Genomic DNA, 12,146 nt, shown 5'->3' on the forward strand with positions numbered 1-12,146 from the left:
TTTAGTTTACGTTTTAATTTTTCTCAATTTCAGAATACGTTACTGAATGTGCAAAGAGCTCTCCTGTGGATTATTTTTGGTACAGGGAAACACTAAACATTTCCACATCAATAGATGATTCAGGCAATCTCCAATGGTGGCTTGTACTCTGCTTAGCCTGTGCATGGGGTGTTTTGTATGTGTGTACCATCAGAGGCATTGAAACAACTGGCAAGGTAATATTTATATGCTTTTTTTTCACAAAAATCTGTCATATGACTATACTGTTTTATAGTGCATTAAACTTAATTCAGAATAGCAATGGCTGCATCAAATACCTTATTTTGATATCTATAGGATATTCTCAAGTAGGACTGAGAATCTGCATTAACATCTCCCTCCAAAGTATATCCCTTTTATAGACCTTTTGGTGTCTAACTTATTTAACTGTTTTTTTTTCTTTCAGGCAGTATATGTGACATCAACTCTTCCATATGTGGTACTCACAATTTTTCTGATTAGAGGCCTGACTTTAAAAGGTTCTGTAAACGGAATTAAATATTTGTTTACCCCAGATGTAAGTAAAGTACTAATGTATTCATGCAAGTTAAATTTCATGCAAAATATCATTGAAAGCAATATTTTTGTATTAACATGTTATTGAATGTTGCTTAGAAGTGTTCTCACTGTAGATATATTTATATTATTTTATAACTGTAGACTTTGTATTTATTTTAGTGTTCTCACTGTAGATATATTTATATTATTTTATAACTGTAGACTTTGTATTTATTTTATTTTTTTCTTCAACTGATATGTACATAATATCAGCTTCAGTAAATGGTAAAGGACAGATTTATATGCATAGGATTTACATCCTATAAACAGGATGTACAGTATCTCACATTTTTGTAAATATTTTTTTATATCTTTTCATGTGACAACACTGACGCAATGACACTCTGCTACAATGTAAAGTAGTAAGTGTACAGCCTGTATAACTGTGTACATTTTGCTGTCCCCTCAAAATAAGTGGAAATGTCCAAATTGGGCCCAAAGTGTCAATATTGTTGTGTGGCCACCATTATTTTCCAGCACTGCCTTAACCCTCTTGGGCAGGGAGTTCACCAGAGCTTCACAGGTTGCCACTGGAGTCCACTTCCACTCCTCCATGATGACATCACGGAGCTGGTGGATGTTAGAGACCTTGCTCTCCCCCACCTTCTGTTTAAGGATGCCCCACAGATGCTCAATTGGGTTTAGGCCTGGAGACATGCTTGGCCAGTCCATCACCTTTACCCTCAGCTTCTTTAGCAAAGCAGTGGTCATCTTGGAGGTGTGTTTGGGGTCGTTATCATGTTGGAATACTGCCCTGCGGCCCAGTTTCCGATGGGAGGGGATCATGATCTGCTTCAGTATGTCACAATACGTGTTGGCATTCATGGTTCCATCAGTGAACTTTAGCTCCCCAGTGCCACCAGCACTCATGCAGGCCCAGACCATGACACTCCCTCCACCATGCTTGACTGTAGGCAAGACACACTTGTCTTTGTACTCCTCACCTGGTTTCCGCCACACGCGCTTGACACGATCTGAATCAAATACGTTTATGTCAGTCTTATCGGACCAAAGGATATGCTTCCAGTAATCCATTTACTTAGTCTGCTTGTCTTCAGCAAACTGTTTGCGGGCTTTCTTGTGCATTATCTTTCGATGGGACGACAGCCATGCAGACCAATTTGATGCAGTGTGCGGCGTATGGTCTGATCACTGAAATGCTGCCCCCCCCTCCCTCATTTCTGCAATATTGTCACATGAAAAGATATAATAAAATATTTCCAAAAATGTGAGGGGTGTACTCTCTTTTATGAGATACTGTATATTCCAAATTGAGATAAAACAGACATACAAATGGAGTTGAAAGTAGCTAGTCTTATGAATCCCAGTACAATGAGGAGATGACAGCTGAAGTTTAAGGCTACTTTGAGTTTAAACAACTTTTAATCAAAGAAAATTCTCAACTGTAACTTGGTAATGGCATTGAATGCTTTGAGGTGGTGGGGGCAAATTGTTTAGCTAGATGTGTATGTTTACACATCCAGTAAGGAGACCGATGAGTGACCCAAAAGGGCTGGATTTTTGTTCAAAACAAATTTTATTTTTAAATTTCACTTTATTGCTTTTAGGTTTCAGAGCTGGCAAACCCAGTTACTTGGCTAGATGCTGGTACCCAAGTTTTCTACTCCTTCTCTCTTGCGTTTGGAGGACTCATATCTTTTTCCAGTTACAATTCTGTCCAGTAAGTTGGATTTCATGTGCAGTGCCTTATTTGATTTTCTTCCTTGCCTCTTTTGTTATAATTTCCCATCTGCCTAAACTATGCTGGTAGAATATTTACCAAAATTAGATGTGCCTCATTTAATTTAAAACATTCACTTGTCCATACTTGACACATATTCCTGTCAAGGTGGTTTGATAAAGTGGAAGTTTAAAAGTGAGTTGTGAATTATTCAGTGCAACCCAAGCCATCTTGCAGGATTGAGCTTTCATTTTGTATAATGATGTATTTGAGCTGAAATCCTTAAATCCTGGCATCAACGTATAAACATCAGCATTGAGGTATTTGTCAACAAGAGTTAACTCCATCCACAACAATAAAAATTGTGACACCTAATTATAGCGTTATCTGAATACAATGATTATAACAGTAAACTAGGCTACAAGTGGTAGAGTATATCACAATTTGACAGCAAATGCTGTCTGCTGCAGTTAATCTACACTGTAGATAATATATAGGGAGCAGGGCCGGGTTAAGAGCATCATGGGCCTGGTGCTGAGGATTTTGGTGGGCCTTTTTATGAAAAGAAATAAAATAGGCAGGACAGACAGAATCTTAACTCATCGTCTCCTCAAGTTGAAAGCAGCCGTCGTGCGGCTGTAAAACCGCAACCGCCGGCCTCCTAATGAGGTTAAAGCGGCCGGCGGAGGTGGTTTTACAGCCACACTACGGCTGCTTTGAACTTCGTGACCAAGCGGCAGTTTTGAATGTTGGTCTGCCAGCATGGGCTCTTTTTTTGCAAACATGTACAATGATATATAACTTTAAACACTGGTAAAAATAATGTACGTTTAAGTCATTAAATATAGGAAAAAACAGCTAATCTTTGTAACAAAGAAAAATTGTACCCTAGGCAAGCATTTCCTGGGCCCCGGTCCACGCTCCCTAGCATGCAATCATGTATTTGCAGGTATATATAAATAGCGTATGGAAACATAACATAACAGATACAGATCAACGCACAGAATAACACACAAATCCATCTTTGCAAAGATAAATTGACTAGAATTCGCATAAAAACTCAGGATTAACAGTATAGATAGGAACCCCCTAAATTACAGGCATAGATCACAAGTTGCACACCTCAAAGGCCAGCCTTGGCATCCACGTTCCCCACATAGAACCTGACCAACACTCAGATTACACAGATTACAGTCCATAGTGAGCCAACGTTGTCCCCAAACAGCCCAGTGTGAGCCAACGTTGTCCCCAAACAGCCCAGTGTGAGCCAACGTTGTCCCCAAACAGCCCAGCATGAGCCAATGTTGTCCCCAAATAGCCCAGCGGGAGCCAACTTTGTCCCCAAACAGCCCAGCGGCAGCCAACTTTGTCCCCAAACAGCCCAGTGGGAGCCATCTTCTTCCCATAAACACCCTGCCTGTGCCATCTTGGTCCCCCAGGGTCAAACTCCCTACTTAAGCCATCTTTGCCTTTCCCTAAATCACATCCATGATACACATATCCATTAATGCATTCTCACAAATAATGCAAGTAATTTATCCGCACATTAATTTATTCTGTCACTCATTCACACAATTCATGCATACATTAATTCAATCTCTCACTCATTCACACAATTCATCCACATATTAATTAATTCATTCTCACTCTATATTTCAATATTCTTATTCTTATTCTCACACTATCTACCCCCTCCCCCCTTCCCACACTATCTACCCCCTCCCCCCCTTCCCACACTATCTACCCCCTCCCCCCCTTCCCACACTATCTACCCCCTCTCCCCGTTTCTCACACTATCTACCCCTCCCCCTTCTCACACTATCTACCCCCTCCCCCCCTTCCCACACTATCTACCCCCTCCCCCCCTTCCCACACTATCTACCCCCTCTCCCCGTTTCTCACACTATCTACTCTGTCATTACCCCCTTCTCACTATCTACCCTCTCCCTACCCCCCTTCTCACTGTCTACCCTCTCTCTATCCCCCTTCTCACTGTCTACCCTCTCCCTACTCCACTTCTCACTGTCTACCCTCTCCTTACCCCCCTTCTTACAAATCTACCCTCTCCCTACCTCCCTTTGTAGGTCACTTACCGTGCCATCCTGTGGTGGGAGCCCGAGGCCTCTGTCTCGCTGCTCTGCCACGGTGCGTGCTGCTTCACTGCTGAGCACCGGCATCAAGACGCCTCATGCTCCCACCACTGCGGTCAGGGCAACGCTGAGCCGGGAGGCCGCGGCAGGGAGCAGAGGAGACAGAAGGGCGCAGAGCGGTTGCTGTACTTCGTTTCCATTGGGGGGGTTCCTATGGCCCTGGGGGGGATTTCTTCATTATCGCTCCCCCCCCCGCATGATTTACTGGGGGGAGGATCTGTCCCCCCGGTTTCTATGCCCACATCGGCCACAATCATCATGCGCCCTATCAGGGCCGGATTAACGTAGGGCTGATGGAGCTGCAGCTCCAGGCCCCTACCTGAAAATAGGCCCAGTCAGGGCCGGACTGACTGGGCCTATTTTTAGGTAGGGGCCTGGAGCTGCAGCTCCATCAGCCCCTACGTTAATCCGGCCCTGATAGGGCGCATGATGTTTGTTGTCCCTGAAAGATCATGATCCCATCCATTGACTGTAATTCACTAACTAGCCCATTCTACTTTTGCAAGTGGATGTCATGACCATCTTTTTTGTTTTTAAATATTTTGTTTCTCATTCCTTATACATAGATGTCTTTTCTACAAATCTCAGGTTTACTGTCAGTGCTTCAGTATTATTATTATTATCCTTTATTTAAATAGCGCCAACAGTTCACGCAGCACTTAATACAATACATATATTCAAGGGGTATGACAAGACAAGAATTGACAGACTAAGACAAACCAATACATTAGGTGGAGAGAGCCCTGCTCGCAAGCTTATAATCTCGAGGGAATGGGGTGACAAACATAAGGCGCAGAGAAAGGGTGATAGTGTAATAAATATAATTCAACTATTAATCTCCAAGGACAACAGCTGGCTCCCAACACAATGGGATTCCTCTTGAGTAAACCAGTTTCAAGGAATTACACTAGTGGCGAAACCCAAATGTCCAGGAACTCACAATACATCAAAGGGCTATCTCTCTACCAGGTGGGAACAATAAACAGGAGATACAATCTACAATCTCCTACAACAAAAAGGACTGCAGGAGATAGTATCTGGGCTGGAGACAAGCACGTGTTTCTCCTACAACAAAAGGATTGCAGGAGACAATATCAACATTCCAGAGACCCACCCTGAATTTGCCCTGAGGACCATCAACTTCACTGTGGGGGCAATCTAACTTCCTGGACAAGAGCGGTCTCTACAGGCAGATGGTGCAGGTACAAGATTGTGCCTTCCTAAGGATGAGTGGACACAAACTAAGAAGATGATTGGCTGGGACTGTTTGGGCATTGTGGCTATAAAGGTGTGAGCAACAAAGACAGAGAGAGAGAACCAGAAAGAAAGAAGGAAGGATAACATCAAGGTGACAGGGACACCCCATCCTTACATGCACACAGAGTCATTAGCATAGTGTAGTTAGTGTCATAGAGCCTTATATTTCAGACGCTTCTCTGTATACTCATAAATATGTATTTGTTATTTTAATAAACCCATTGTTTTAAGCCACTGGTGTAAGTGGAGTTTCATACGACGAGGAATCTGTAGTAGTTAAAGGAAAGCCAGACGGGTGAAGGTTATACATCCCGGGATTTAAAGGGGCTTTTCTACAGATAGGTGGTGTTGTGGTTGTATCAATGACAAGAAAGTTTTAGCAGCTAAGATGGTATGCTTCTCGGAAGAAGTGGGTTTTGAGATGTTTCTTGAAGGTTGGGAGGGAGCGTGAATGCTGAAGGTTCGGTGGAAGTAGATTCCAGAGATATGGGGCAGATCGAATGAAATCTTGTAGATGGGAAAAGGAAGAGGTGATAAGTGAGGAGGAGAGCCTTAGCCCATGGGATAGAATAGGAGAATATTTGCTTATGAGGGCAGAAATGTATGGAAGAACAGTATTATGGATAGCCTTATATGTTAGTACCAGGATTTTAAATTTAATTCTAAAGATAATTGGGAGCCAGTGGAGGGTTTCACAGAGTGGGGAAGCAGAAGAGGAGCGGCGTGCAAGGAAGATAAGCCTAGCAGCAGCATTTAGGGCAGACTGTAGAGGAAAGAGTCGAGAATGGAATGCCAACCAGAAGAGTGTTGCAGTAGTCAAGATGGGAAATGATAAGTGAATGAACCAGAGTTCAGTACAGTGTTTCCCTAAAACAAAAACATACTCTATTTGGCACTCAGTACTATTATGGGGCCCTGCTGTAGAACACAGATAGCCTTGTCTATGGCTATATAGGAATAAGAAATGATTAAACTAAAAACAAACAGAGGTAGTTATATAAATGAGGGTAAAGATCTAGCCAACAACTGTTTACATAAATCTTTTTTACAGAGGAAGGTAAAGTTCAGGGACATCTATATTTCACAGAAAAAAAAACTGCAGTACAATGTGTTTGATAACCCCAGGCAGAATGTTTTATTAGAATAAAGGAAATTCTTTAATTTAGTTTGGGTCCCTGGGGTTGACCATTTTGGAGAGAAGGAAGGGCCAGTGTTACAGTTGCATGGCTGGTCCAACTCAAACTTTAAACTCTTGTGTTTAGCAGTTTTGATTGGGTGGTCAGCTAGCATGGTTCAAGAAAAAAGATGGTATTTTCATAGGTTAGGTGGATGGCTTGTTAGATGAGCATTCATTTGATTTTGGCAGAATCTAGATTAATATTTAATTAGTTGTCAAGGTAAAAATATTTTTTTATGGTATGTGCCATTTTGGCTTCTAGCACTGTGTCAGAATATGATGCTCTTTAATTCAGCAACTCCAGCTATGCGTGTGCCAAGCCACAAGTTAAGCAGGCATGCTACTTCTTCCTTGTGGGTACAACCCAAAAATTCCTCTCTTTACTGCCAACCCTAGAATAAGGGTTAGCGTGGAAAGTTTTAACTTCTTACAAAATGTAGATATTTTCTTAATGGATGCTTTTTTAAGAGATATTGTTTCCTAATACTGTGGCAAAGCACCAGTCATGGCATTCTACAAATGTGGGTGAATATAATGTTTTTTCATGGCTAAAACATTCCATAGGTATTACTGAAAAAGGCAAATAATATGGTACTACTGTCCCAAAACCCATTTGTTATACCTACATTTTGCACTTTTTGTGCTAGTTTGCTGCTGAAAACGCACAAGCATGTATTCCTTATTGAGTAGACCTGACTGTTTAGAAGATATTGGCTGCCAAATGGTTGCAAAAAGTGGAAAATGCCCCTCATACAATTCCTTGGCTTAGCTTTCAAATATATATATATTGGATTCTCTAACCACGATTGAGGCTCCAGTTCACAGTGACACACCTCAGTACATGCACCTTTTCATATGTGACTTTATTTACAAAAATATGTTTAACCATTAGGCATATGAAGTGCTAACAACCCAAGATAAGTAAATTAGTATAATTTTCTTTTTTGTTTGCACTTTGTACAATTAATAATGGGTAAAACTTTAAAGGTTTTTCATCTTCAAGGAAGATCTCAGATCTCCCCAACCAGCCCATACTTTGCCTGGTAGATACAGCTCCCATAGCATGAGGCAGCCATCATTCAAGTCCTTAAGAGGGGTACACTGTAATATGACACCATATCTTGGCTATTAGCAGGAAGGTTGGGGTCACAGAGATAGCTCCAGTTGGCAGCTGGAGTGGTAAATAATTGATCATAAAATGTTTAATTATGTATTTGCATTATATAATCTATATATCTAAATACTGCCTATATTAGCATTTCCACATTAATGTATCAATGTAATGTATAAATTATTTTCATTTCTAGTAATAATTGTGAAAAGGATGCAGTTATCATCTCAGTTGTAAATGGATTTACATCAATATATGCTGCCACTGTGATATACTCAATCATTGGATTTCGTGCCACAGCCCAATATGATGACTGTTTAGACAGGTAAGTGTAAGGAAACTAATAGCTCAACTTATATCTAATGAAATGGACACTCCAGGAGTCATATGCACATGTGCAATATTTTTTTTTATTTTCTTCCCTGACTTTTTTGTTATAATTTTCCACGTCCCAAAACTATGGTCGGAGAATGTATACCAAATACAAATGTGCCTCATTTATTTTCAAATTCACTTGTCCATATTGGACACATTCCTGTTAAAGTGTTTTGACAAAGTGAATATGGGGGCAGCTCGAGTGAAATCTTGTAGACGGGAAAAGGAAGAGGTGATAAGTGAGGAGGAGAGCCTTAGCCCATGGTAAGAACGTAGGGGTTGAGTAGGAGAGTATTTGCTTATGAGGGCAGAAATGTATGGAGGAACAGTATTATGGATGGCCTTATATGGCAGTACCAGGATTTTAAATTTAATTCTAAAGTTAATTGGGAGCCAGTGGAGGGTTTCACAGAGTGGGGAAGCAGAAGAGGAGCAACATGCAAGGAAGATAAGCCTAGCAGCGGCATTTAGGACAGACTGTAGAGGAGAGAGTCGAGACAGTGGAATGCCAACCAGAGGAGTGTTGCAGTAATCAAGATGGGAAATGATAAGTGAATGAACCAGAGTTTTTGTGGATTCTTGGGTGAGGAATGGGTGGATACGAGAGATGTTTTTTAGGTGCAAGCAGCAGGATCTGGCAGGGGACTGAATGTGAGGGATGAAGTAAAGGTTAGAGTCAAGGATGACCCCAAGGCATCAGGCCTGGTTAGTAGGAGAGATAGTCGTGTTGTTAATGGTGATAGATAATTCAGGTACTGGAGATGGAGGGAGGAAAGATAATGAGTTCAGTTTTAGAAAGATTAAGTTTCAGGAAGCGTTGTGACATCCATGAAGAAATAGCAGACAAGCAATTGGTAATACGGGACATGACAGATGGAGAGAGATCAGGAGAAGACAGGTAGATTTGGGTATCATCTGCATATAGATGATACTGGAGGCCAAATGAGTTGATTAGTTTGCCAAGAGATGAAGTATAAAGAGAGAACAGCAAAGGGCCAAGAGCTGAACCTTGTGGGACACCAACTGAAAGTGGAAGGGGCGATGATGTCTTGCCAGAGAAGTTGACAGAGAAGGAACAGTTAGACAGATATGAGGAGATTCAGGAGAGAGCTGTATCTAGAATACCTATAGAAGCAAGTCTATAAGAAGGTGGTGATCAACAGTATCAAAAGCAGCAGAGAGATCCAGTAGTATTAGAATAGATAAGTGACCCTTTGCTTTGGCAGAGAGCAAGTCATTGGAGACTTTTGTTAGAGCTGTTTCAGTAGAGTGAAGGGGTTTGAAACCAGACTGTAGAGGGCAAGGAGGGAGATAGAGGAGAGGAAGTTAGTAAGGCGATTGTACACAATCCGTTCAAGCAGCATTCACTCAATCATTTATATACCGTATTTTATATACCGATTATAAGACAACCCTGATTATAAAACGACCCCCCAAAATCTTAATATTAATTTAGGAAAAAAGAAAAAGCCTGAAGACGACCCTATAGGAAAAAAGTTTTACTAGTAAATGTTAATTCATGTAAACTATTTTAATAAAATAAGCTATGATTGAGAAAAATATTTTGTTTTTAAGTCCTTTTATTTTCCAACCTACCCCCCAGTTATGCACATCTGCCCACAGGCTTGTCACTCTGCCCCATAAATGCCTTAAACCCCCTACATGCCACTGTGCCCCATGATATGCCTTTTAACCCTCTAAATGCCACTGTGCCCCATGATATGCCTTTTAACCCTCTATATGCCACTGTGCCCCATGATATGCCTTTTAACCCCCTATGTCCCCTATATAGTAAACTCATTGGGATATTATCCGTATCACGCAAACATGCAAAATACAAAATTTACCCCATATAAACTGTACTCTCTACTCCCTTTGACGCTATAATTATAATATTGTCTGTTTCTATATAACTATATGTCCCTTCTTTTTAGTAAACATGAAGATGAGGTTTGTACCACATAGTCATAGACAAGGGCTGTCTCTAGCTGCAGTGACATAAATGTCCCATCGTACCCTGCCATATGCCTACACAGCATTATAGGAGTTGCTACTTACAGCGGTCGAAACAAACATACATACAAAAATTCATATTTTATTTTTTTATTTTATTTTATTTACTTCTTTTTTCTCTTTGTCCAGACACAACCTGGTGAGCTGTAGTTAGTATACTATTTGCAATGACTATATTTATTTTGTAAATGCAAACTTGTATGTACAATGGAAAATAAATACTAAATCTAGGATGCTTCCTGCCCCCATTATCCCTTCATATTTCAAACTACTACAAACTACTATATTTAAAAAATTGTTTAGCAATTTAGCAATTCCACACCATATAAATAGTAGAAATTTTAATTTAATTCTGTCTCTTCTAGTCTACAATAAAATATACTGGTGATAAATATGTTTGTTTTGTATAATTGCATTGATTTATGTTTTTTTCCAGTAACATCCTTTTATTGACAAATACTTTTGACTTGCCAGAGGGAAATATATCACAAGATAACTATAATGACATGCTAGCTATGTTAAACCAAACACAAACAGACGTAATTGAAAAGCTTCAACTTCAAACCTGTGATCTAGATACCATTCTATCGGAAGTAAGTGAAACATTTTTAGTGCTTATTAATTTTACTGTCATTTCTGTACACATCCATATGTATAGCCACTGTAGTAAGGTGTGATCAACTATTCGTTTTAAGCCCAAGCTCTACTTCAGGGACAAAAATTTGTATATTGTCTATAAATCGTGTTTTGTAACAGTACTGTTAATGCATATGATAGCCTAGAGGTCCCTTTAAAGTTCTATGGTGATGCCCTTGCAAATGCGTGCGAGTTATGCATAATCCCCTCATATGCCCCTGATTTTCCTTGCAGGAGATGTTTTTGGCCAAACACATCTCCTTGCTCGTGATATACTTGCTCCCAGTCAGGTCAGGTTTAATATTAAGTGAACCCTGGGCAAGCCGAGTACTTGCCGCACTGACTCTTTAGATTAGGAGGAGACTGTCATGCCCATCTCCCATCTTAACCCCCTGAGGTTCCTTTTGTCCGCTCCTTCACTGTGCCACACCTCTCTTTTTGTTCCTCATGCATTGCCGTTATAGATCAACTGAATAAGACAAATAAACCCTGTATTTGCACGCATTAATAAATAACCTATGAAACACAGCATTGTAGGTACAGAGCAATTAATAACACACAAACCCAGCCTTCCAGGTATAGAGCAACTGGAAATTGCACCCAGATTGTATCCACAGGACCTGCATAGCACCAGATTGGACTCATAGGACTTCCCATCTTTGCCCCACAGAGCCTACCTGTGCAATCTTTGCCCCAGTCTACCTGTGCCTTGCTTAGTCCATACAGCCTGCCTGTTGTCATCTTTGCCCCCCCTTACACATCCATGCTGTCACACACATACTCATTCATTCACTCTTTCACAGATATTCATTTACACATATTCATTCACAGATTATCATTCATGACAGGGAAAAGCAATTCCCAGGTAAGACTTCACAATTGAATTGCCATTCCAGGTGGCACTATTAGAAAGTTAGCAAAACAGGAGTGAAAACAGCAATTGAACTTGGAATCCTCTGAAGAAAGAAGGTTGAGTCTGTAGTGCCTGGCAAAAGTATGCTAGGTCTTCCAGATGCCAGCTTTGCAGATGAGAGCAGGATCCACACAAGCTAGTTCAACCCAGGAGGTAGAAATAGCTCATGTAAAATGCGCCTTCAGCCTAGAGAGAGCTTCCATCCCTGCCCATGAGTAACATTCAGAAATGGCAGC

The 12,146-nt window shown here is 40.8% G+C and overlaps 1 protein-coding gene across 1 annotated transcript in view; it reads left to right on the forward strand.

Annotated features, from left to right (window-relative positions):
• The window catches only part of LOC149274901 (sodium-dependent neutral amino acid transporter B(0)AT1-like), a 132,834-nt gene that overhangs the window by 66,814 nt on the left and 53,874 nt on the right, over positions 1 to 12,146 (forward strand). Inside the window, exons 4-8 of the mRNA XM_089505132.1 lie at positions 34 to 215; positions 446 to 556; positions 2,166 to 2,278; positions 8,170 to 8,298; positions 10,798 to 10,954. Coding sequence (XP_089361258.1) covers positions 34 to 215; positions 446 to 556; positions 2,166 to 2,278; positions 8,170 to 8,298; positions 10,798 to 10,954 — 692 coding nt within the window. The remainder of the gene's footprint in view (positions 1 to 33; positions 216 to 445; positions 557 to 2,165; positions 2,279 to 8,169; positions 8,299 to 10,797; positions 10,955 to 12,146) is intronic.

Source organism: Sceloporus occidentalis, unplaced genomic scaffold, assembly GCF_023333645.1.
Source record: "Sceloporus occidentalis isolate IW3139 unplaced genomic scaffold, rSceOcc1.0.p SCAF_312, whole genome shotgun sequence".
In the NCBI taxonomy this organism is placed as follows: Eukaryota; Metazoa; Chordata; class Lepidosauria; order Squamata; family Phrynosomatidae; genus Sceloporus; species Sceloporus occidentalis.